This window comes from Astatotilapia calliptera, chromosome 9 (genome assembly GCF_964374335.1).
Source record: "Astatotilapia calliptera chromosome 9, fAstCal68.1, whole genome shotgun sequence".
NCBI lineage: Eukaryota > Metazoa > Chordata > Actinopteri > Cichliformes > Cichlidae > Astatotilapia > Astatotilapia calliptera.
The window spans coordinates 23300145-23325565 of record NC_137430.1 but is presented as its reverse complement, the minus strand read 5'-3'; the positions used below and the strand labels follow the sequence as shown (position 1 = coordinate 23325565).

At 41.6% G+C, this 25421-nt stretch overlaps 3 protein-coding genes and 1 long non-coding RNA gene across 4 annotated transcripts; 1 reads left to right on the top strand and 3 right to left on the bottom strand.

Annotated features, from left to right (window-relative positions):
- Window positions 1-478: 478 nt before the first annotated feature.
- LOC113029723 (B-type lectin plumieribetin-like) lies at window positions 479-1309 on the bottom strand. The gene is made up of 3 exons (XM_026180717.2): window positions 1207-1309; window positions 1011-1104; window positions 479-917 (listed from the first exon to the last, which is right to left on the bottom strand). The coding sequence occupies exons 2-3, from the start codon at window positions 1098-1100 to the stop codon at window positions 657-659; spliced, it is 351 nt and encodes a 116-aa protein (XP_026036502.1). The 5' UTR covers window positions 1101-1104; window positions 1207-1309; the 3' UTR covers window positions 479-656.
- A 16637-nt stretch (window positions 1310-17946) lies between these two features.
- On the bottom strand, window positions 17947-19034 carry LOC145419221 (B-type lectin plumieribetin-like). The gene is made up of 3 exons (XM_026180715.2): window positions 18777-19034; window positions 18529-18622; window positions 17947-18426 (listed from the first exon to the last, which is right to left on the bottom strand). The coding sequence occupies exons 2-3, from the start codon at window positions 18616-18618 to the stop codon at window positions 18157-18159; spliced, it is 360 nt and encodes a 119-aa protein (XP_026036500.2). The 5' UTR covers window positions 18619-18622; window positions 18777-19034; the 3' UTR covers window positions 17947-18156.
- Window positions 19035-19691: 657 nt separating this feature from the next.
- Window positions 19692-23434, bottom strand: LOC145431125 (uncharacterized). Its single transcript, XM_080306534.1, has 4 exons — window positions 23009-23434; window positions 20362-20472; window positions 20163-20264; window positions 19692-19978 (listed from the first exon to the last, which is right to left on the bottom strand). The coding sequence occupies exons 1-4, from the start codon at window positions 23306-23308 to the stop codon at window positions 19895-19897; spliced, it is 597 nt and encodes a 198-aa protein (XP_080162660.1). The 5' UTR covers window positions 23309-23434; the 3' UTR covers window positions 19692-19894.
- Window positions 20944-22424, top strand: LOC145431126 (uncharacterized). The gene is made up of 3 exons (XR_013911473.1): window positions 20944-21082; window positions 21585-21764; window positions 21932-22424. It is a non-coding gene; the product is annotated as an uncharacterized LOC145431126 (long non-coding RNA).
- Window positions 23435-25421: the final 1987 nt, after the last annotated feature.

The window sequence follows — 25421 nt, the reverse complement described above, 5'->3', positions numbered from 1 at the left end:
CATAAAGTGAGTCAAGTTTGTTTCTCTAGCACATTTAAAGTACAGCTGTTGACCAATATGCTGTACATCTAAAATAATTAAATAACACCCAACACAGGATGAAATTACAGAGTTTAAGAAAGGAAACATAAAATTAGAAAACCTGAATAAAAACAGGACAAATAATTGTCATCTACACAATGAATTGAGATGCTCTTTTATTAAAAACTAAGCCAAAAGAGAACATAAACTGAAAAAAAAAAAACTGGCTCAAGGAAAAATATCAGATGCTAACAAGGCTAGACCACATGAAGATACTTTCAGGGAAGAAGAAATAAAAATGAAAACGTGTCTAATGGTCAGTGGAGGAATTTACAAAATCTGTGTTAGTTTTATATCAGCAACACTCCTCAAAGTTTTAAGACTGCTTCCTACACCTTTGCAACAATATTAATTCTTAAGAAAATCTCTTTAATGGCCAAAATATAAACACAAGAGGTTGGTCAAATACCTTTCATTTTATTTATTTTTTGCCATTTGTTTACAATTCAGGTTGAAATTCAGAGTCTGATCAAAGCTAACCAGAAAGAAAAAGGAAAAGCTTGTTTATGCGCTGGTATATGTTGCTTTAACAGCATCGCTGAAGGTTTATGCCAAAGGATGGTTGCACACAAGCATCACTTCATGCCTTTGGACTTTTCAGAGCTCCAGATTTCTTCGCACTCTCTGTTCACCACCAGTTTGCCGTCATCGGTCAGTTGAAGACGGCACATGTTGCAGTCAGGTCTGACAGAGCTTGTGTTCCACCTAGGCGTGTCACACTTGTTGTACATGACCAGGTTGCAGTCAGCCTGCATGCACAGACGGACGGCGTCTGATCCATAGGTGTCTGAAGCCCACAAAGGCTTCCAGCCATAGATGACAAAGTTACCATCATCCTGTAGCCATAAATTATATGTTAGATAACTGTCAACACGCATGACTGGGAAACAAGGCTTTTATGAGCTTCTGAACTGAGAACATTTAGTCACCTGAAATATAGCTTTGAACTGCTTGTTGTTGGACACCAGGTAGTCTCCCCTGCGGAGCTCATCATTTTTGGACAAGAAGTTTCTGCTCATGATTCTAAAAGGAGAGAATATAGATGAGCTTGTATCCACAATATGCATTTAAAAGTATCAGGAATGTGTGAATCAATCAGTCAGTAGAGATGCGTAGAATACTTACAGGTTTTAATATTTCACACCAGCCGGTCTGCAAGCAGAAGAGAAGGGAAGAGTTAAAACTGAAAGCATATCACTTCATCTTTATATAATCTTGACCGGGGGTGGAGTCACACTCACTGCCCTTTACAGTAAAGGAAGTGTGTGTGTGTGTGTGTGTGTGTGTGTGTGTGTGTGTGTGTGTGTGTGTGTGTGTGTGTGTGTGTGTGTGTGTGTGTGTGAGGAGGGGGGATTAGTGGAGCAGCAATGTAATGGAGTGGAGCAATCGCAATTGCTGACGTGTTGTACAGGGGAGCTTGCTGCTGTGTTCTCCAGCTGTCCTTTGGTTGGGGTGAGGGAGAGGGGATCAGGGGGTTTGTTTTATGTGTTGTTGGAGTGTCTCTTTTTTCAACCCACAGAACTCATATTGGGTGTGTATAGGAATTTCTTTTACTTGTGTATTAATCACATTATTTTATTGTATAATGCATTGGTGCCACTTGATTTTAACAAGTCTCACACTCATACAGTAAGACAACTGGTGGAGGTGTAGTAAGGAAGTTGGGGGAAGCAGGAACTCCACAGGAAGAGTCTTTTGTCTCTTCGAGGACTCTGGGAGGTATAGCAAGGGAGTGTGAACCTTAAGGTGTGAAACAGCTGTGTACTGGCTTTTGTTCCTGGAGAAGGTATTTAACTGAGAGCCATGCTAGGCTCAGGGAGACTCTGCTGACCTGCCCCGCAGTCATGTAGGCTCTCCACAAGCTTGGTTTTCTGTTCTTTGTGTGTTTGGATTAAAGAATGTTAGCTACCGCTCACCGCTCGTCTGCAGGCTTTATTTAAATGGAAAACTTCCACAACAGGTGTTATACCATGTTCTGTTCTGGGCTTCTCTCATGCTTTTCTGTTTTTGCATCCCTTCATTATCTTTCTATAATCTTACATGATTAGTCCCATAAATCTGCTCAGCTGGAACGTTAAACCATCCTATTAAGAGAGGAAAGGTTTTTGCTCAAATTAAACAAGAAAATGCCTCCATTGCCCTTTTACAAGAAACCCATGTCAGAGGTTAACTCAGGGCTTATGTCTCGGTGGGCGGGGCAGCAGTTTCATTTATGTTTTGAGGCCAAGGCCAGAGGAGTATCAATTCTCATCAGCCCCAGGGTTCCATTCAAACAATATGTTATTTCAGATCAACATGGTTGTTTTGTCATTGTTTCAGGGAGGTTGTATAACGTACAGGTAGTTTTGGTCAATGCATATCCTCCTAACACAGATGATCCCAAGTTTTTCAAACATCTTTTTTCGAATGTACCAGACGTAGGCCCGTACTCTTTGATACTCGGCGGAGACTTAAACTGCTGGTTTGACCCTGTTTTCAAGGGTTCAAGTTTCTTTATTTGTCACATGCATAGTTATACAAGTATGACACACAGTGAAATGTAGCCTGACACGCTCCTCGACATGTGGAAAAATGAGGGGGGGGGGGGGGTAGAGGAAGAACATTATATAAATATATAGTATATACATTGGGTGAATGAATGTGCAGTAGTAGCAGCAAGCAGGTGAATTCTGTACATTAATATGAATAGACATCTGACTATTTTACAGGATAGACAATATAAACATATTTAAAATTAAAGGAATTTGAAATGTACATTGTGCCTTGGTTTAGTGTCTGGAAGAGTCCTGTCTCAGTCAATTATAGATGATGTGAGAGGGCGGGTGTGTGTGTTTAGGGCCCGGATGGCTTGGGGATAGAAGCTCCTCTTGAGTCTCTCTGTCCTTGCCCGGAAGATGCGGAACCTTCTACCAGATTGCAGAAGTTGGAACAGTTTGTTGCCAGGATGGGACGGGTCCTTCAGTATCTGCGCTGCTCTAGTCCGGCATCTCCTGGTGTAGGTGTCCTGAAGCGGGGGGAGAGCAATCCTGCAGCAGCGTTCTGCTGTACGGATCACTCTCTGGAGAGCTTTTTGGTCCTTCACACAGCTGTTCCCAAACCACGATGTCATGTTCTGTGTGAGGATGCTCTCCACAGCGCCTGTATAGAAAATCCTGAGGATCTTTGGAGAGACTCTGAACTTCCTCAGTTGTCGTAGGTGATACAGGCGCTGCCTAGCCTTTTTGGTCTGGACCTGAATGTGGGCAGCCCATGTCAGGTCTGAGGAGATGTGGACACCAAGATACTTGAAGGACTGCACCCTCTCCACTGGAGCTCCATTGATGATAATGGGCTTGTAGTCTCTGTGCTGACCCCTTCTGAAGTCCACCACCAGCTCCTTGGTCTTGCCGACATTCAGCTGGAGGTGGTTGTCCTGGCACCATGATGCCAGATTCTTCACTTCATCCATGTAGGCCGCCTCATCGTTGTTGGAGATGGCACCCAACACCACTGTCGTCAGCAAACTTCACAATGGTGTTGGAGCCGTGGGTGGCCACACAGTCTGAAGTGTAGCGGGAGTAGAGCAGTGACCAGAGGACACATCCCTGAGGTGCTCCTGTGTTGATGGTGATGCTGTTAGAGACGCATCTACCCACCCTCACCACCTGAGTTCTGCCAGTGAGGAAGTCCAACACCCATGCACACAGACGGCTGTTAAGTCCCAGATCCCTGAGCTTTGTGAACAGTCTGCAGGGCACTATTGTGTTAAACGCTGAACTGTAATCAACAAACAGCATTCGCACATAGTTACCCTGTTTCTTGTCCACGTGGCTGAGACTGGTGTGTAGGACGTGGGCGATGGCATCCTCTGTGGATCTGTTGGATCTGTAGGCGAACTGCAGCGGATCTGTGGTGTCTGGGATGGAGGAGGAGGAGATGTTCTTCAGCAGCCTCTCAAACACCTTCATTACTACCGAGGTCAGTGCAACTGGCTGGTAATCGTTCAGGGATGAGGGTTTGCTGTTCTTGGGCACAGGGATGATGGTGGATCTTTTGAAGCATGTGGGGACCACAGACTTCGCCAGGGACTCGTTGAAGATGTAAGTGAACACACCTGCTAGCTGGTCCCCGCTGCTTTCCTTGTGTTCACTCTCCTCAATGCCACTCGGACGTCATGCTCCGCGATGCTGGTCACCGGTCTCTCGCTGATGACGTCACTGTCCTCGGTAGTCAGGCGGCAGATAGCATTAGCCGCCTGGCTAACCTCGAAACGGGCGTAGAACCGATTCAGCTCGTTGGTGAATGCAGAGTCGGCGTTGATCGGCGCAGTGTCCCTGGCTTTGTAGTCCGTAATGGTGCGTAGTCCGTGCCACATACTCCGTGTGTTGCCCTGGTGGAAGCAGGATTCCACACGTTCCCGGTACCGGCGTTTGGCATCTCTCACCGCGCGCCGCACGCCGTATGAGGCCGCATTGTAGGCGCTCATATCGCCAGTGGCGAGACCCGCGTTGTAGGAGGCGGTCCTGGCGTTTACTGCAGTGCGGATCGATCTGTCCATCCACGGTTTCTGGTTTGGGAATGTGGTGACTCTCGCAGTGGGGATAATCTCCTCCACTAGCATATTGACGAAGCATACTGCTACTTCCGTAAACTCGTTGATGTCGACTGCGCATGCTCTGAACATGTCCCAGTCGACGTCGTTGAGTGCGTCCTGTAGCGTAGCTTCTGATTGGGCAGTCCACCGTTTTACTTCCTTCGTGGTCACGTCTTCCCTCCGTATGCTTTGTTTATACTGGGGAATGAGGAAGATGGCGTTGTGGTCAGACTTCCCAAAAGCCGGGTGTGAGACAGCTTTGTAGCCCTGCTTGTAGGCGTGTAGCAGTGGTCCAAAATCCGATCCACTCTCGTTGGACACAAGACATGCTGGTAAAAGTTTGGCATGACTTGTCTGAGGTTCGCTTTGTTAAAGTCTCCTGCTACAATGAGGGCTGCGCCCGGGTCCTTGTTTTGAAGCGAGCTCAGCACATCATGTAATTCGGACAAAGCCATACCTGTGTCCGCTTGGGGTGGGATGTAGACCACCGTGGCGATGACCGAGGTGAACTCACGGGGCAGATAGAAAGGGCGGCACTTAATGATCAGGAACTCCAGATGTGGCGAGCAGCCGCTGGAAAGAGTAGAAATGCTCCTGGCATCACACCACTTTCTGTTTACCATGAAACACACTCCTCCACCTTTGGTTTTGTTCGACTCTGCCGTTCTGTCCGCGCGGAGCACAAAAAATGAATCCGATGGCGTTACGGCCTGGTCCGGCACGGTGGGGGTCAGCCATGTCTCCGTGAAGCACAGAATGTTGCAGTCCCTCATGTCACGTTGGAAGGTGACCCTTGCTCTTAGGTCATCGAGCTAAGCACTTTGAATCACCTTGTTGTTGAATTGTGCTATACAAATAAACTTGCCTTGCCTTGCCTTGCCTTGTTCTCCATGGATTGTACATGAGCGATGCACCTGCTGTCTCAGTCTGTTCCTAATGCCAGCGCGTTTCCCCCGGCGCTTCTTTGTTCTGCGCCTCGGATGAGCGGCCCGTCCTTTGTTGTTCTCCATGCCGCGTAGAATCTCTGGCGGCCAGGAAGGGTCAGGTTTAAAAGTGTCCAAGATTAGATGTTCAACCTTGTCACCGATGTTTACAAGTGATCCGCTGTCGTATACTATAAGACTAGAGGATTTTGGGATGTAAACCAGAGCAAAAAATAAGTAAAAAACAAGAAAAGTGGATAGTCGGAGCGGAGGGTCAGGAAGGCGTCTGGACGTGGCCGCACCATCTGGATCGATCCTCATTAAAACCGGCCTGTCTGAGTAAGTCATCCTCGCGTATTCATTCAGCTTTTTCTACATATGGGGTAGGGGTATTTGGCGACATCTTCTTCCGACCGACAGGGAGTATTCTTTTTTCTCTAATGTCCATCACACTTTTTCTAGGATAGGCGACCTTTTCTTAGATAACTATTTGACTAGCATCGCGAGTGCCTGTGAATACCATGCCATAGTTATATCAGACCACGCCCCCCTAATTTTGACTCTGTCTATGACGACTTACCTAGAACAGACAGGAGTTGGCATTTTAACCCCACACTACTAACAGATAATACCTTTCTGGAATTTATGAATAACCAAATAAATTCTTTTAGACATAAACCTTTCCCTGAACATTTTTAGCCTTTTAGTTTGGGACTCAATGAAGGCCTATCTCCAAGGACAGATCATTTTTATATACAGCTATACAACCTCACGTTTTCCATCAGATGGCGAGCATCTACAATGGGGTGGCTATGACTCAGGTGATATAGCAGATCAGCTACTGATCGGAAGGTTGGTGGTTCGATCCTTGGCTTCCCCAGTCTACATGCCAAGTATGCTTGGGCACGATACTAACCCCAAAATTTCCATGGTCCTGTTAGGGAACCTGGGTGGTTGAGCCACTTTTCTTTTCTGTTAATAGAATTTTGAGTCTTGTCATTCATTGTGTTTTCTGTGTATCTTATGTTTCCTAGTTCAGTTTGTTTACACTCTTGAGTTTATTCAGTATTTCTAGTTCCTTGAGCTCCATCAGTCTGCGCCTCGGTGTGTGCGTTCCTCGTACTTCATGTTTTACTTTCAGTAATGGTCTCCTGTCTGGTGTGCGTCATTTTCAGTTTTGCATCCACCTGTCTCGTCTGTTAGATTTTTGCCAGCTGTGTTTCCCAGATGTTTCCTCTTTGCCTTGATTTCCTCTTGTATTTAGTGTCTGCGTCTCCCTCTGTCCTGCATCCCGGTCTCCCTCAAGCAGGGAGAACGAACAGTCGGGGGGGGGGCTGTGTTCTGCCAGCCTGTTTGTTTAGTTTTCCTATGCCTCCCAGTTTTGTTTTATGTACATTTGGTTTCCAGTATTAAAGCTGAGGATTAAGTTTAGTCTTATCTGAGAGTCTGTATTTTGGGTCCTCAATCCTGCCTGCCTCACACAGTACATGACTAGTCCTGAGTGTTTGTCACGTTTCTCATAATGTTCTCATATGCATCCCTGTCTAATTCTAACCCTGTTATCTCATCATGACCCAGAAACATTTTCTGTAAGTCAGTTCATGGAAGCAAACTAGCCACCACTAATCGGAAACAGAAATTTAGTTGAGCAACTTTTGGGTGTAGAAAGTTCAGAAAAAATGGATGTGAAAGCATGAGTGGTTAATTTAAAATAATCTAACAAAAACTTACAAAATCAAGTTTGCTGATGGTTTGGTGTGCAGTGGGGAAAATTCTAGTTTTCACATTGTCAGACATTTAGATGTAGGTGTTTATAATCTCATTCTAGAATTTTTGTATATCCTTTGCATGCTTGGATGAAGTATGTGAAAACTGCTCAGCTTTGCTTAACGATGTTTGACTATGTTATCTGCTAACTGTGTAGGTCATAGAAGTACAAAATTCCCAAGATGACCAGTGCCAGGAACTTCCTTGGAAAAGATAGTGGGAGTTGCTCTCTGCCCAGCAACAGCCTGTGGGACAAAAACCTGTTGTAACTAAAAGATACAGAGAGTTGTGTGTGAGGGGATAAAAGGGATGCTGCTAACAAGTGCTCATGCTGACATGCAAAAATGCTCCACATGCACACAGACTCTGTTGCAAGAAGCCATTGAACACTTAGAATGCATTTCATGCCATCCAAAGGGCACTATGTACATTTAACAAACAAAGCCTATAAATCTCTGCCTATGTATACAATGTCTGTGTGTAGTGAGAAGGTGGAATTTCTTGTAGACTCCGGAGCCACTCACATCCTGGGCCATCTGACTTCAGGAAATCACATGATACGGTGAGGTTAGGTTTCACAATGAGCTCACCCGAAACCTTGGCTGATTTTTGACCTACACCTGTTTTCATACCTTGGCTCGTGTGATTAGTTAGAAGATCATTAGGGGGCTCATTGTCCCTCTTGGAGGGACACTCCCACAGGGCTTAAATCTGGGACTCTCCACCATTTGACCCTAGAACTGAAGAAGCTTCTAGGATGTAAGGTGAAACGTCTTCAAGCAACTTAAAGAAGTCCAGACGCTTTTCCTTAATTCCTTAATTCAATTCAATTTTATTTATATAGCGCTAAATCACAACAACAGTCATCTCAAGGCGCTTTATATTGTAGGTAGACCCTACAATAATACATACAGAGAAAAACCCAACAATCATGACCCCCTATGGGCAAGAATTTTGGCGACAGTGGGAAGGAAAAACTCCCTTTTAACAGGAAGAACCAGCAGAACCAGGCTCAGGGAGGGGCGACCAGTTGGGGTGAGAGAAGGAAGACAGGATAAAGACATGCTGTGGAAGAGAGACAGAGATTAATAACAGATATGATTCAATGCAGAGAGGTCTATTAACACATAGTGAGTGAGGAAGGTGACTGGAAAGGAAAAACTCAATGCATCATGGGAATCCCCGGCAGCCTACATCTATTGCAGCATAACTAAGGGAGGATTCAGGGTCACCTGGTCCAGCCCTAACTATATGCTTTAGCAAAAAGGAATTTTTTAAGCCTAATCTTAAAAGTACAGATAGTGTCTGTCTCCCAAATCCAAACTGGAAGCTGGTTCCACAGAAGAGGGGCCTGAAAACTGAAGGCTCTCCCTCCCATCCTACTTTTAAATACTCAAGTAAACAACAACAAGTTGGCCTGCAGAGCGAGAGCGAAGTGCTCTAATAGGGTGATATGGTACTACAAGGTCATTAAGATAAGATGGGGACTGATTATTTAAGACCTTGTATGTGAGGAGCAGGATTTTGAATTCAATTATGGATTTAACAGGAAGCCAATGAAGGGAAGCCAAAACAGGAGAAATATGCTCTCTCTTTCTAGTCCTTGTCAGCACTCTTGCTGCAGCGTCACACTAGAGATGTTGCGCAAATGGAAGAACGCAGTCTTACATATTTGTTTAATATGCGCATTGAAGGACATGTCTTGGTCAAAAATGTCTCCAAGGCTCCTCACAGCGTTACTGGAGGCCAAGGTAATGCCATTCAGAGTAAGAATCTGGTTAGATACCATATTTCTAAGATTTTCAGGGTTTATTACAATAACCTCAGTTTTATCTGAATTAAGAAGCAGAAAGTTAGCAGCCATCCAGGTCTTTATGTCTTTTAAGACATTCCTGCAGTTTAACTAATTGGTGTGTTATCTGGCTTCATGCATAGATAGCGTTGGGTGTCATCAGCATAGCAGTGAAAATGTATGCTAGCACCCAGCACTGAACCCTGTGGAACTCCATAATTGACCTTAGTGTGTGAAGAGGACTCTCCATTTACATGTACAAATTGGAGTCTATTAGATAGATATGATACAAACCACTGCAGTGCAGTACCTGTAATACCTACAGCATGTTCTAATTGCTCTAATAGGATATTATGGTCAACAGTATCGAACGCTGCACTGAGGTCTAGCAGGACAAGCACAGAGATGAGTCCACTGTCAGAGGCCATAAGAAGATCATTTGTAACCTTCACTAAAGCTGTTTCTGTGCTGTGATGAGCTCTGAAACCTGACTGAAACTCTTCAGATAAGCCATTCCTCTGCAGATGATCTGTTAGCTGTTTGACAACTACTCTTTCAAGGATTTTTGATATGACAGGAAGGTTGGAGATTGGCCTATAATTAGCTAAGACTGCTGGGTCTAGAGATGGCTTTTTAAGTAAAGGTTTAACTACAGCTAGCTTGAAGGCCTGTGGTACATAGCCGATTATTAGAGATAGGTTGATCATATTTAAGATCGAAGCATTCATTAATGGCAGGACTTCTTTGAGCAGTTTTGTAGGAATGGGGTCTAAAAGACACGTTGATGGTTTGGAGGAAGTAATTATTGAAGTTAACTCAGAAAGATCAATTGGAGAAAAAGTGTCTAAATGAATATCAAGGGTACTGAAAGTACCTGTAGATAATATTACATCTGTGAGATGATTTTGAGTAATTTATTTTCTCTAATTACAATTTTATTTGTGAAGAAGTTCATGAAGTCATTACTAGTTAACGATTGTTGGCTCAAAAGAGCTCTGACTTTTTGTCAGCCTGGCTACAGTGCTGAAGAGAAACCTGGGGTTGTTCTTATTTTCTTCAATCAGTGATGAATAGTAAGATGTTCTGGCTTTGCAGAGGGCTTTCTTATAAAGCAGCAAACTATTTCTCCAGGCTAAAAGATGATCTTCTAAATTTGTGACACGCCATTTCCTCTCCAGCTTACGAGTCATCTGCTTTAGGGTACGTGTTTGAGAATTATACCACGGAGTCAGGTACTTCTGATTAGAGACCTTAGTTCTCACCGGAGCTACAGTATCCAGAGTCGTACGTATTCTTAAACGTAGTTAAAGCGCTTTCAGAAAGACATCTACTGTAATGAAGTCTGTTCTCCACCGCTGTGTAATCAATTATCGTAAATGTAAATGTTATCAGGAAATGATCAGACAGGAGAGGGTTTTCAGGAAACACTGTTAAATGTTCAGTTTCTATGCCACATGATAAAACAAGATCTAGAGTGTGATTAAAGTGGTGGGTGGGTTCTTTTACAGTTTGAGAGAAGCCAATTGAGTCTAATAACAGATTAAATGCCATGTTGAGGCTGTCATTTTTAGCATCTACATGGATGTTAAAATCACCCACAATAATTATTTTATCTGAGCTGAGAACTAAATCAGATAAAAAGTCTGAGACAGAAAGTCTGAGTTTCTGCCTTACACAGACAGAAACTCTGTGTAAGGCCCAGGTGGACAATAGATGATAACAAGTAAGACTGGTTTCTGAGTTTTACAGCTGGGGTGAACAAGGCTAAGCATCAGGCTTTCAAATGAATTAAAAGTCTGTCTTGGTCTTTGGTTGATTAATAGGCTGGTGTGAAAAATTACTGCCACTGATGCTGCCGCTGATACTGTATTGTTCTTTCTTTGTGATTGTTTATGTTTAAGTTGTTTGTTGCTGGTTTTTAGTTTGTTTTTTGTCTTTTTGGGAGCTGACACAGTCTCTATTGAGATAGGTTTTTGGGGGGGTAGCAGGAGGAGAGAAGCTGCAGAGAGGTGTGTAAGGCTGCAACTCTGCTTCCTGGTCCCAACTCTGGATAGTCATATTTTGGGGGGTTTAATAAATTTGTCCATGTTTCTAGAAATGAGAGCAGCTCCATCCAAAGTGGGATGGATGCCGTCTCTCCTAACAAGACCAGGTTTCCTCCAGAAGGTTTGCCAATTATCTATGAAGCCCACATCGTTTCTGGGACACCACTCAGACAGCCACCAATTTAAGGAGAACATGCGGCTAAACATGTCACTCCTGGTCTGATTGGGGAGGGACCAGAGAAAACTACAGAGTCCGACATTGTTTTGGCAAAGTTGCACACCGATTCAATATTGATTTTAGTGACCTCCAATTGGCGCAACCGGGTGTCATTACTGCCAACGTGAATTATGATTTTACTGAATTTACGTTTACCCTTAGCCAGCAGTTTTAAATTTCCTTCAATGTCGCCTGCTTTAAAGTATTTAAGTGCATATGCATATGCTTAGTTGTGACACTGCGATAGACTTCAGTGAAAGTTTCTAAAACTACATGAACCTATTTCAGCCTCAGCAGTTGGAGAAGACAACTCCCTTTACTGGTGCTGATAACGCAAAGGGCGTAAAACAGTAGACCCATTGTTCAGTTAGGTTTCATAGCGAGGCGCGTGATGTGTGGTATGATCAATTTGTAACTTCCTCCCTCTTCCTTGGAATGCATAAAGGAGTGGGAGCACCACTTCTGTTTCAGAACGCTCATTACCTTGTGTCCCTTTCTGTCTGTCCTGTTTAGTTCTGTCAAGTTCATATGTCTTAGTCCTGTTTTTTTTGTTTTGTTTTGTTTTTTTAGGGTGTTTGTTTAGTTTTGTGTCCTGTTGGGTTGTTGGATTCTGTTCACTTGTGTCTTTTCCCCAGCTGTTTCTTCTCTCCCTAATTGCCTTCTGTGTATTTAAGTCCAAAATTGCTGTCTGCTTGTTGTCTTGTCCGTCCTCGCAGAATGTTTTGTTTGAAGATTCGTAGATGTTGGATTCTTTGTTTGGCTGGCTCTTTTGAAAATCTGGATTATTTGTTCTCAGTTTAAGTTAATAAAGCTGCTTTTTTACTGAATTTACGTTTACCGTTAGCCAGCAGTTTTAAATTTCCTTCAATGTCGCCTGCTCTGGCCCCTGGAAGACAATTGACTATGGTTGCCGGTGTCTCTAGCTTCACATGTCTGAGAACAGAATCACCAATTACCAGAGTTTGACCCCCGGCGGGTGTGTCGTCGAGTGGGGAAAAACGGTTAGACACATGAACAGGTTGGTGGTGTACCTGGGGCTTCTGTTTAGGACTATGCTTCCTCCTCACTGTCACCCTCTTTCCCCAGCTGCTTGGGGTCTGCCGGGGAACAGCTACTGAGGCCTACGCTATCTTCGGCTTCACTGCGTATAAGGGCCTGGCAAGCTACAGGTGAATAAAGGATGCGAATCAGAGTCTCCAATTCAGTAATCCTGGCCTCCAGAGCTGCAAATATGCTACATTTGTTACAAGTATCATTTACTATTTACTAATGGAGGCCGAGGAGTAACTAAACATCTGACACAATGAGCAGAAAAGTGCAGGAGGGACAGGTGAAGAGGCCATGGTGCTAGCGAGTCAGCTACGAGCTAAGCTAGGCTAGCAAAACAATAAAGACACAATGAGTGAATACTTTGGCTATAAATTAGGGAGTGACTACGATGACCTGGATGACTTAGCACCTTCACAGACACAGAGTTGAAAATGATAAACTAACTGTGAAATATTTATTTTGAAGCTTTACATTTGCTGTGCTTGTGATTTCACTCACTGAAGAACAAAATAGTTGTATGGATGCATTCACCCCACACATTTCCCTTACTGGGTCTACTGACTGCAGGTGGGAAGACCTGGGCAGACTTGTGCGCAATTGTAACAGAACGTGTGACTGGCAAGTCAGGGAGGAGCCAAAAATGTTGTTCTCCCTAAAACTGAATGCTTATAAAACAGTTATGCTGTCTATTGTTATACTGTTCACTGTGTTTGCTCAGTTGAAAATGGTGGTTTAATTGTTTATTGCAGGTCACACCCTGTGCAGACTCCTCTCATGCACTGGTGTCTGACAGCCTGTGGGCCTCATCTAAATATGATGCAGGAATGATTAAAAATTGCAAACCAGTTTACCTCATCTTTTCCTGTCAACTTAGTTGGTTAAGAATTGATATATAAATTAGTTGATTGTTATTAGATCAGGGAAAGATCATTTGATCATAACACAAGTGAATAGAATGTTGCAAATGAGCGGAGACTAACAGACGGAGTTTCTTGTTTCTGATGTATGTGAAGCTTGCACCTAGACATACACGCACGCCTGCTTCAATGGAACAAACTGGCTTTGTCAAATACATGACAGCAATCTCAAACATTTTTATTTTACAAGCTAAGTACAATGATTGGGTGTGTGACTAAACTGAGTGCAACAGTACAAACCTGGGATGAAACATTACAATGAGGTGTTTAGTAAGCATCTGACAGCAAACATTAGTGTTGTGTGAACTGTGCAGCTGCTAACAAAAATTTATTATTGTATTCAGCAGGTGGAACTATGCCAGTTGACACCAGACCCCAGATTCTGTCAGTTAGTTGTGTGGATGCCGAAAGATATTAAGCTTTTTATGTCATTTTTTGGCCCATTTTGCTGAATAGGACCACATTATCAGTGTGATCACAAGTTTTGCTTGCTTGGCTGAGCCATGTTTTAGCTCAGTGAGATAAGCAGCCGTTCTCAGAGAGGGAGGCCCGGGTTCAAATCCAGGTTGTGGCAACATTTCTTTCACTTAACAGTTAAACTTTTTTAACTCTTTTCAACACAAATTTCAGCTTTTTCACCGCTTATCAGCACAATTTTCAGTTTTTTCTGATGTTTTCAGCACAAATCCAAGCTTTTTAAGCTGTTTTCAGCAAAAAACCTCTTTTCAGCAGAAATTCTGCTCATTCAACTCTTTTCAGCAGAAATTCTGCTCATTCAACTCTTTTCAGCAGAAATTCTGCTGATTAAACTCTTTTCAGCAGAAATTCTTCTTATTCACCTCTTATCAGCACAATTCTCAGCCTCTTCTGCTCATTTCAGCACAATTATCAGTCTCTCCACCTCTTCTTTGTCAGAAAGATGTTGGCGCAGTGAGATGAGAACCTGCCTTGAGTACCAGAAGGGCCAGGTTCGAATCCTGCTCAGAGCAACATTCGTTGCTTTTTTTTTTTTCAATTTTTTCAGCTTTTTTCAGCAGACATCTTCAGCGTTAAGGCATCCACACAGCATTTTCGCAGGAAATGCAAATTTTTCTAGTTTTGGTTTGTTTCCTCTTTCCAAGAGAAAGGCAGTTTTATGCTTGGACATGTCCTAAACAGTGCACTTAAATCAAACCTGTCAGGTGTCATCCCTCCAGGGAATGATATTTTGTGTGTTGTTGATTTAATAATCAGCTCTCTTTTCAGCAGGCCTGCAAAATTGATACTAAAGCGCTATAAAATATTCTTATTGAAAACAATCAAGTGTGATTCTCCGGATTTCAATGGGCTTATAAATTCACTTATCTGGGACACTGATCACATCAGGTGGTAAGTCCTGAGTTTAAAAGTGTTGTAGCAATAAAAAAAAAAAACAATTTTATTGGTTGCATTTTGCATACAAATGTTAGACTTAGATGAAGAAAAGAGGTTAGTGAGAGTGAGGATGAACATGCAAAATTTTCCCTCTAACACTTTAGAATGATGCACATAGTGAACCTCTCTGAGTATGCTGTTGATGCTGAATGGTGTTGAATTGGAAATTTTGTTTTGGTGATTTTATAAAATAATCAAAGGTGGGATGTAATAGAAAATTTCTATTATATTCATTTAAAGTATTTAAGTGCATATGCTTAGTTGTGACACTGCGATAGACTGTTCAGTGAAAGTTTCTAAAACTACATGAACCTATTTCAGCCTCAGCAGTTGGAGAAGACAACTCCCTTTACTGGTGCTGATAACGCAAAGGGCGTAAAACAGTAGACCCATTGTTCAGTTAGGTTTCATAGCGAGGCGCGTGATGTGTGGTATGATCAATTTGTAACTTCCTCCCTCTTCCTTGGAATGCATAAAGGAGTGGGAGCACCACTTCTGTTTCAGAACGCTCATTACCATGAAACTGATGTTTTGATGTGTTCTCCTGCATGTAGTAATAAATAGCGTGACCACAGCTGACTGTGTTGCAGACTTTATTTACAGAGAATTCAATGACACCAAAGTGCAGTTTGAACAACGCCGTCTGTGATTAATGCAGATGGAGTGTTTACAATCTTACGAAGTCTTTGACTTAAAGGTCTTCTTAGTCTTTTTTTTTTTTTTATGGTGTTTTAGTTTTGTGTCCTGTTGTGTTGTTGGATTCTGTTCACTTGTGTCTTTTCCCCAGCTGTTTCCTCTCTCCCTAATTGCCTTGTGTGTATTTAAGTCCAAAATTGCTGTTTGCTTATTGTCTTGGCCGTCCTCGCAGAATGTTTTGTTTGAATATTCTTTGTTTGGCTGGCTCTTTTGAAAATCTGGATTATTTGTTCTCAGTTTAAGTTAATAAAGCTGCTTTTCAGTTTATCCCTCCTGTTTCTGAACCCTTAATTTGGGTCAAGCTCTCCCAGTCATACAGCAAACTTTTCCAATTTCACTAAAAATGCAAAATATGAAACAACAGGCCCTGAAATCTCAAAGCTGAGTAATATTCAAGAATGGATCTTGGCAGTTTTGAAACGCTTCCCAGGATAAGCCACAAAATGTCCTTAAATATCCTGCCTATGAACGCAGCTCAGGATTACATGATGTTTATTTCTTAGTGCAGCTGAGTTTGTGTGTTTCTGTGTGTTGCAGAAAACTACAACACTGTTGTTAGCGTTTAGAAATTGTAGGTTATAAAACAGTATGAATGTGTTTTGAAACATGGCGGTGCAGCGTTTATCACTGTCAGCTCACAGAAAGAAGGTCCTGGGTTTGAATCCGCCCACCGGCTGGAGCCTTTCTGTGTGGAGTTGTTCTGTTCTCCCTGTACCTGCATGTTTTTATACCTTTATGCTTATATGCTTTGGATGGGTTAGAGGACAGTGTCTTATTGCCTAGAGAACATCTTAACATACATTTTATTGCTGTTTCTTTTTTTTAAACCCAAATTTTGTCCTTTTCAGCATTTCCAGCAACACTGCAGGTCCTCTTGTTAGGAATCAGTCTGCTCCACTGAGTGAGAGACACGGTTGTTTAAAAGTTTTTGACTCTGTGTTTATTTATTCATAATTGAATCTGGACTTGTTCTCCTTAACATCCCGAATAGATGGAACATATTTAATAAAAACATACATTTTATCACCATACATGACGGTTTACATGCAAAGATGGTTTCATATATGACTTCAGAAGCATCACTTTGTGCCTCTGGACCATGTGGAGCCCACCAACATGACATTTTTTCTCTTCTCCCAGCTTTTTGAATTTCATGTGTATCATATTTGCTTAATGTGGCATGAAAATTAAAGTTTATGAATTTAAAACTGAAATCAGATCTGCACTCGGTGCCTGGAAACACTCGACAAGGAATTGGCTACCCTCCTACGACCTACAGTGGCTTGCAAAAGTATTCGGCCCTGCTTTTCAGTTATTTATTTGTAAAAAATGTTTGGAATCATGTATGATTTTTGTTCCACTTCTAACGTGTACACCACTTTGTGTTGGTCTTTCAAGTGGAATTCCAATAAAATTGATTCATGTTTGTGACAAAATGTGGGAAAGTTCAAGGGGGCCGAATACTTTTGCAAGCCACTGTATATAAGTCGCTCATGGATTCTGGGTCCCTCAGACCCAGGTCCCTGACATCTAAAGTTATTGGAGAAAACCAAACAGTGTATCAGCACAAACACCTCATAACAACTGCGCTGCCCAGTGGTGGAGGGATGGTGATGCAGGCTGGCTTTACACCTACATGACCTGGGTGCCTTGCAGTCATTGATTCAACCATAAGCTCTATATGCCTAATTACTCTAGATTCAAATGTGATGTCTGATAGCTAAACTACTACCCCCCTGCACCCCTGCTACTGTCACATGTGAAAATGATCCCAAGCACAGCAGCAACAACACCAACAGGATGACTGAAAATGAAAGAATGAAGGTGTTGCAATGGCCCAGTCCAAGTTTGAAATGCTGTAGTGGAAGCTTAAGAGAGTGTTACATTAACAAATGTCCTCAAACCTCAATGGACTGAAGCCACATTGTGAACAAGAGTGGTGCCAAAATTCCCACACAATAATGTAAGAGACTGAAGATGATTACTATGCACTCCGTACCTCCAATTAAAATAAAAGCTCAAAGTAGTTATTTCTGCACTGCTCACAGCCAGTCTTTGTGGCATTAGTACTTACTTTAACAAAGGAAAACATGTGTTTCAAACAGGTTAAAGAGTCTAAAGGTGGGAATGTCCTGATGTGAAGCAACAGCTTGTCTACAGTTTTGGAGCCACAGATGAAATGAGGTACTGTATTCGTTTTGTAAACTGAGCCAAAGGAGAGTATATAAACTGAAAAAAGAACTGGGCCAAGGAAAAATATCAGTTGCTATTAGGTCTCGACAACATGAAGATACTTAATTCAGGGAAAAAGAAAGAAAAATGAAAGAATGTTTAATATTCAATGCAGGCCAGAGTCATCTACAAAATCTGTGTTAGTTTTGATATCAGCTACATACCTCAAAGTTTTATTATTTATTAATACTTAAGAAAATCTGTTTAATGGCATGAATGTAAACACAGGGAACAAGAGGCTGGTCAAATACCTTTCATTTTATTTTTATTTTTTGCCACTTGGTTACAATACTTTGTGCTTTACAGAGAAAAAATGCACATTCAGAGCTAAGATTCAGAATCTTGCAAAGCTAACCAGAAAGAAAAAGGAACGGCTTGTTTATGCGCTGGTATATGTTGCTTTAACAGCATCGCTGAAGGTTTATGTCAAAGGATGGTCGCACACAAGCATCACTTCATGCCTTTGGACTTTTCAGAGCTCCAGATTTCTTCGCACTCTCTGTTCACCACCAGTTTGCCGTCATCGGTCAGTTGAAGACGGCACATGTTGCAGTCAGGTTTGGCAGAGTTGGCAGAGTTTGTGTGCCACTTAGGCGTGTCACACTTGTTGTACATGACCAGGTTGCAGTCAGCCTGCATGCACAGACGGACGGCGTCTGATCCTTCAGTGTCTGAAGTCCACAAAGGCTTCCAGCCATAGATGACAAAATTGCCATCACCCTGCAACCACAAAGAAATCACACATTAGATAACTGTCAGCACGCATGACTGGAAAACAAGGCTTTTATGAGCTTCTGAACTGAGAAAATTTGAAGTAGTCACCTGAAATACAGCTTTGTACTGCTTGTTGTTGGACACCAGGTAGTCTCCCCTCCGGAGCTCATCATTTTTGGACAAGAAGTTCCTGCTCATGATCCTGCAACACACAACAAAGTCAGAATTTTATTTGTGCACATCAATGAAACCTGTTCTTCTTACATTCATTTTTATCCAAAAACTTGATAACAATTGCAAACTTCTGTTCATTTGCAGATATTTAACAGAATGAGTTTATTTTAAAGTATACTTACAGGCTTGAATGTCTTCGACCAGTGAGAGTTCAGCAAATTCAGAGAGGTGATGTGTGAGAGGTAAAATTGACATTTTTATATACCACAGATGAGGGCGGTGACAAAAAGTGAAAAGGGGGCTGAGAAAGGGGCAATAAGCCCTCCTTTTTACGCCTTTGTTCGTCTGACATTTAAAATTTGACAGACTATACTTTAATCGTTCTGACCTTTCCATCTTGGCAAATCAGTCAACATCTTTGTATAGAAAAGTGTGATTATACAGCATGCAGCATTCAAGGTCATGCCTTCAGGGACTTTACGAAATACCTCTTCAACAAGTTTTCTCCTGTAAGGGCAAATCCTTTTCTAGGTAGCCCTGTGCTTTGAGTAATTTTAAGTAGTACTTTGAGTTACCTACGTTAAGAATTTCCATTTCTGTCTTCTCACTCTTTTCTCTTAAGACTATAACATTAAAAAATACAAGTAATCTGTGCAGTTTAACGGAAAAAAACCTGGTTGTCATTCTTACCTTTTTACATTTTTATTTACCAGGATATTAAAAGGTGAAGAAAAAAAAACAATCTTCAAGGTTTTCAAACAGCCTTTAAAGCTTTTAGGATTCAACTTTGAGCCAAATTTAAAAATCATGTTAATTACGTGAAATAGTATTTAGGTTATTGTAGAATTAAATTTACTTGTACGTATTATTACAGTGACATCTGCAGTCTTAACCAGCTTAACGTTGCTGTGTTCCTTAGAAGCCCTGCAGAAAAGTGGTTATTAGATGAGACAGTCTTTTTGTTAGTGGGCATGTTTCTATGATGAGGAATTTGGCCTGTAAAGAATCTGGATTTCTAACAAATTTAAACAACACAGAAATGCATTGTTACGTTTCCTGGGTAATGCAACGGTTGGGTAATTTATTACACACACAGCTGTTTGTCCTCTTTTTATTATATGTCACACATGGAATGCAATGAGTTCAACAAGAAAAAAACACTTCTTTCACACGTTTATCACAAATGAGTGAGTGAATGATAAAAATTAAAGTGGAGTATGCATTTAACCAGTTAACTAATGGTTACTACAGATTTATTTCCTTATAGCTTTCTGGATATATTTGAGCTGCAATGCGAAATCTATGCTTTCACAGCCAAAAGTGTAGGAGCGCCACTGTGGTAGACCATTTTTTTGTAGTGATCCTCCCTGGCTTTCTTCATCTCCTGAATCAAGAAAGAACACAAAAAGATGAATGTGTGAATATTATTCACACATAGAAAGCTACACGGAAAGCTAAAAAATGTCCAGAGTTTTAAAAGTAAAATAGAGAGCAGAAGAACATCAAAAGCAAAAACATAGAAAAGGACAACAACCCAAAATGTTCTTATTACACATGAGTAATACTACCTCTGTGAATCTCGGTTTCTGGATACAGTGAACGTATGGGTTGGGTTGGGCTTCTATCTGTTCTCCTGATGTTTTGTAGCAAACTGCACAATCCATCAGAGGCTGTGGAGCAATGACAACATGAAGAGCATAACAGTGGTGCTGATGCTTCGATAGACGGTAAAGTTAACACTCCTTTTTTAAAAACACATTTGCTCACTCGATCATTCCTGTAGGGGCATCTCTGAGGGTCAGTCTCAGTTGTTCGTTTCGGACACCTGGTGGGTTTCAGGTGGAAGTGGTGGTAGAAGTACCTCATACCAAATCCACCCTGTAAGAGAACATAGGATAATTTTATGGGGAGCTACAAACACGTTGTTTGATACTTTGAAACTATCCTGCAACCTCAACATTTAGATGAGAGCATGGATCCATCCTGTCTTGTATCAAAAGAACAAAGCACTGTGTGGACTTTGCATATTCTCCCCATGTCTGCGTGGGTTCTCTGCGGGTACTCTTGCTTTCTCCCACTGTTTAAAGACATGCAGTTAGTGGGTTTGGGTGACTCTAAATTGCCCAAGTTAATGTCGTTGGGTTGTTTTGTTTGTCTTTCAGTATTAGCCCTACATCAGGCTGGCAACCTTCCTCTTGCCCTATGCTAGCTTGGAAACCCCGCAACCCTGATAAGGATAAATGGAAGAGAATTGATGGATTGAAAAGGTCGAAAGCACGATGGTTAAGTGGAAACTGCACCTTGGACAGAAACAGCTGCATTATACTGCTAGGACAACTTCAGCTCTTTGCAAGTATCTGCACACAGCATGCTAACATTGAACTAGCCAGACAGGATGCTAACGTTAAGCTAGCCAAAAACCCAGAGTGATTTTAAAGTTGACTGAATGCCGACCCCAGCCCAGCAGCCAGACCCTGAACTTCAAGAGGTAACAAACCAATGAGCAGTCAGCTGCCTCTTTTTCTAGCTGCTCATGTTTCTAAAGTTGATCATTTTAAAGTCTCTGTGTGCTGTTTTTCATTTTTGCTTTGTGTTTGCAGCTTTGTGTTCGACTACACAGCAGGCAATTAATTTGCACAAATGTAATGTCTTTGATATACTGCCTAGTAATTGTGGTGACTCTCAAAATAGAGCCATCCCAATGAGAATCAATAAGTGGTAACAATAATTCTAACAAAATTATTGATTCGATAACAAAATCCTTATCATCTTTCTCATCCCTAATGGCTGATAAAGCCCATAAAATAAATGCAATAAACTGAATCTTTAATGTGTTTGTGTGGGAACAGCAGCCACAGAGAAAAGGTTCCACAGAGAAATCTGTTAGAAATGTAGTTTCTTGATGTAATTCCAGTTCAGTGCGCACAGCCCACTAACAGGCTTCAGAGCTTTTCTTTGGTTGTTTGTGATGGTCAGACTTTAATCTGCAGGGGCTGTGGCCTCCACTTCGCTCCACCTCCTAAACTATGAGACAGTTTCTGGAAAGAGGACACATGTCAGGATGCCAGGAGGCAGAATAAAAGTCCAAATAAATCTTCATGCGCAGAGGTCATGCAGAACAAGGCAAACAATCAAGGACTAAATTCCAAAAACAGCAAACTGATAAACAAGTAAGTAGGCCAAAGGGAACATAAGGGAACCAAGGACTACGAGGAAGACGTGATGAGTGTTATAAACACAAGTGAAATGGAAAACTGGCGTACTAAATAGTAGCATATGGGTAATTTAAAGCAACTGACAACACCTAACTACTGATTTTATTTTCTGTTTATTGCAGGTTATTATGCACAAGCTCATTTTCATCAACGTTTGGAGAATAAAGAACATATTTGCCTGAAATAGCAGATAATCCACTGCAGCTGAGCCTCTTGGCTTGAAAGTACATCACCAGATAAATTGCACTTCCGCTGGTGACAGCCAGAGCTTTATTATGAGTGTGTGGAGATATCCACCAAATATCTCTCTGTTCTTCAGTATACGTGCAGGTACAGTAGCAATACTCAGCTGAAGTAATCAGCAGATCTGAGATAAAACCAGCTGCAGTTCAGTTATCTGCCTCGCTCTCTCCCCACAGCACCCTGCATCTCACCATTCACATGTCCCCACATGTACATCCTGATGTGAAATCCTACAACTTTTTACCAGATATACATCTTTTTTGATTGTAAATGGTAAATGGGCTGTTTCTTATATTGTGCTTTTTTACTCTATTTGAGCACTCAGAGCACTCTATACAACAATACCTATTCAAAAAAGCATGTTTTTTTCTATACCTCTTTCTAACATTCATACACATTCACACCACAATGAATCCTTTATAGGGCAACTCTGGGTTTCTGTATCTTGCACAAGGACACTTTGGTATGCAGACTGTGAAAGGCTCCAGTGTTTGAAAGTTTCACATTCAACACTTTCAGTTTTAGCTAAACCTCCTCTGTAAGGCCTTATATTTGAAAAAGAAAGGAGTGAAAGCAGTCTTTAATGTGTACATTCTCACAGAGACACACCTCATCCTGTTTTTTTCTCTGCTGGAAACATTTTCCTCCGTGACATTTAACATCTTGCGTACAGATAGGAAAACAAGTATGAGCCAGAATTCCCCGGAGAAAGAGAGAGGAAAAGTGTGCCAAGTCAGTGTTAACTGAAAGCAGACTTTTGGGTTTTTTTCTCTTTTTAAGATTACAATTCAATGTTTGTCTTTTAAATTTAAGCTGAAAATATCCTGCACACATTTGGGAGAGTGTGGTCTTTATCTCACCCCATCAGTGACGCTACATGTTTTCAAAGTGGGTGTCATTATGAAACAAAAAAATCCGAAGAGCTTGTAAAAGAGCTAAAGCTAAAAGATGCTTACCTCAGTTTCTAACTTCCCCACAGTTTTCAGAAAGCGATAATGCTGTTGGACCCTAGCGTGGGTGCTGAGCTGTTGCATTGCCAGATCCACTCCTTTCTTGTAGATTTCAGGCAGACCATTGTAAGAATCCTGAGCTTCAGCAGAGTACAGCACAGCAACTGCACAAACCAAAAGCAGCAAGCCAGCAGCCATTTTTCTCTGAGTCTGGGAGGAGAGCAGCTTAGAGAATAAAGACCCGAGTTCAAAACAAGTCCTATTATGGCTCTGGGAATCACAAGTGAAACTAAAAACATTGATCATTGACAGACCAGCAGCCGTACTCACTATTTACTTAATATCCCACCCGCTTTCCTGTAACACTCAGGAGGTCATAGCTTAAAACTTTCCAACAGAAAACATGCTCAGTGCCAAAAGAGGACTTAGATTATTACAATCAAGCCATGGTTCACTGATTCAGATCCTGGAAACAAGCTAAGCATGTGGTGCCAAGCTTTTAGCACCAGGACAAATCTAAAGGTTAGCAGTAATTAGATGAAAAGTTTTATTTTCATTTCATTAGATGGCTCTTTGTTTTTACCAACAAAAAAATAAAACCTTTATTTCTGCCAGCAGAACACAAAACAGGCCTTGTGGTGGCTTCAAAACATGATGATCCTTGTTGGACATTGGTGGCAAAAGAAATCAAAGGCTCAGTACTCCAAAGAAAAGTACTTAAAATTCTGCTTAAATCAAAAAAAAAAAAAAAGTGAATGCACAGGTATTACAGAAAAATGTCCTTGTTAGTGTAGCAGAGCCAGTTTTACACACTTTATAAATATAGTTCCTTAAAAGGTTTCATGATAATACAGTTAAGGAGAAAAAAAAGCAGCAGTTTGTAAGCATTTTGTGGGGATTACATTATTTTTACATTATTTTTCTCCAGTAACCTCTTTGGGCCACAGTAGAAATCATGTGACAAGAGATCTAACTGAGAGACCTTTCAAGGGTTGATGGACCAAAAAGGTTGGGAAACACTGGTTTAACAAGTTCACGGATTAAATATTCTCTGTGTTTTTACAGTTTTTCTCAGTCGCTTTGGTGCTTTTCTCAGATCAGAATGAAAATTCTCAAAGCCATTAGTGCAACCTCCACAACATTTAGTCATTTGTGCACATCATAGTAGCAATTTCTCCTTCCTCTGAACAAATTGTAAATGCTCATGGACATGTATCAGTTGCTTTCATACAATTCTCTGCCGTCGACAACATTATCATTCGCTTATGTCATGTCAGTCAAAATGAACTATACTTTTAGATGCTGAATAGTCGTTCCCAATAAAACTAATAGTCTTCAATCATTGCATACAAAATTGGTGAATTAGTTTTTAAATGCTGAACTTCAGCTTTCACTGACGAGGAGGTGTGTGAAGTATCAGTTGTAATCAATGATAAGCCACTTGTTCACAGTCACTCATCAATCAATCCCATGAACCCTCAATTGGCAAGCATATATGAACCGAGCAGGACATAGTGTGTACCATTTCTACGATTCTGTGACACAGAAATGGAAGGTCAGCATCGTGGAAGAGGGGTGAGGATGCGGTGGGGACAAAACAGGGGAAGAGGGAGAAGACGCCAAATACATAGGCCGATTCCTAATGAAATTAGGGCAACACTTGTTGACCACGTTGTCAATCACGGCCTTACTGTTCTGTAAATAGTTTGAAATGTTTATTTAAAAAAAAACACATTGGCTGCATTTTTAGGTAAACCGCTGCAAAAAACTTTGTTGTTTGCATAACTCAGTAACTTTTTTAAGAAGTAACTATATAATTAATTGCCCAACATTGGTCATTATTTACTGTATTTTGCAAACAGAGAGTTACTGGACTCTCTCCCAGACCACAGACTCATAATAAGTCAGAGCTTTATTTTTTTTTAAAAAAAAGTTTTTTCAAAATTGGAGTTCAAGTTATTTTTACTTCCAATAGTGTTAAAATACTACACAGGTCATGAACAAGATTTTTTTACATTTTCATTGTAAGTGGGCTAAAGCACTTAATTAAAAGTCTAACATAAATGTAAATGCTGTAATTTGATTATTTTAATAAACCATGTAACTTGGATGGATTCGATGCTGGCATGACCACAGTGCACACGTCCAATGTTGCTCACAGTGGTCCAAGGGATCGCTCAGGGAGTTTGTGTGTTCGCTCAGACACATGAAAGATTAGAGGGAATATTGCTGCTCAGTCACCTGCTCAGCACTCTGTGGCTCCCACGCCGCCGCCTGTTCCTGCTGGAGGCCCAGAAGAGCCCCTCCAGCAACCTTTCTCATTCACTGGGGGTTCAGGAGAACCTCTCCAGACTCGTGCCACGTCAGCTGGAGGGCCCGAAGAGCCTGCCCAGCCTCATGCCACATCAGCTAGGGATTC

What these genes read in the sequence shown, in the direction of transcription:
- LOC145419221 (XM_026180715.2), bottom strand. Translation starts at nt 18,618, where the DNA reads ATGAGCAGGAACTTCTTGTCCAAAAATGATGAGCTCCGGAGGGGAGAC. An exon ending in AGTACAAAGCTGTATTTCAG is followed by an intron (nt 18,427 to 18,528) that starts GTGACTACTTCA and finishes TTGTGGTTGCAG; the next exon opens with GGTGATGGCAATTTTGTCAT.
- LOC145431125 (XM_080306534.1), bottom strand. Translation starts at nt 23,308, where the DNA reads ATGATCAATGTTTTTAGTTTCACTTGTGATTCCCAGAGCCATAATAGG. An exon ending in TGGGGAAGTTAGAAACTGAG is followed by an intron (nt 20,473 to 23,008) that starts GTAAGCATCTTT and finishes GTTCTCTTACAG; the next exon opens with GGTGGATTTGGTATGAGGTA. An exon ending in GCCCCTACAGGAATGATCGA is followed by an intron (nt 20,265 to 20,361) that starts GTGAGCAAATGT and finishes ATTGCTCCACAG; the next exon opens with CCTCTGATGGATTGTGCAGT.
- LOC113029723 (XM_026180717.2), bottom strand. Translation starts at nt 1,100, where the DNA reads ATGAGCAGAAACTTCTTGTCCAAAAATGATGAGCTCCGCAGGGGAGAC. An exon ending in AGTTCAAAGCTATATTTCAG is followed by an intron (nt 918 to 1,010) that starts GTGACTAAATGT and finishes TTATGGCTACAG; the next exon opens with GATGATGGTAACTTTGTCAT.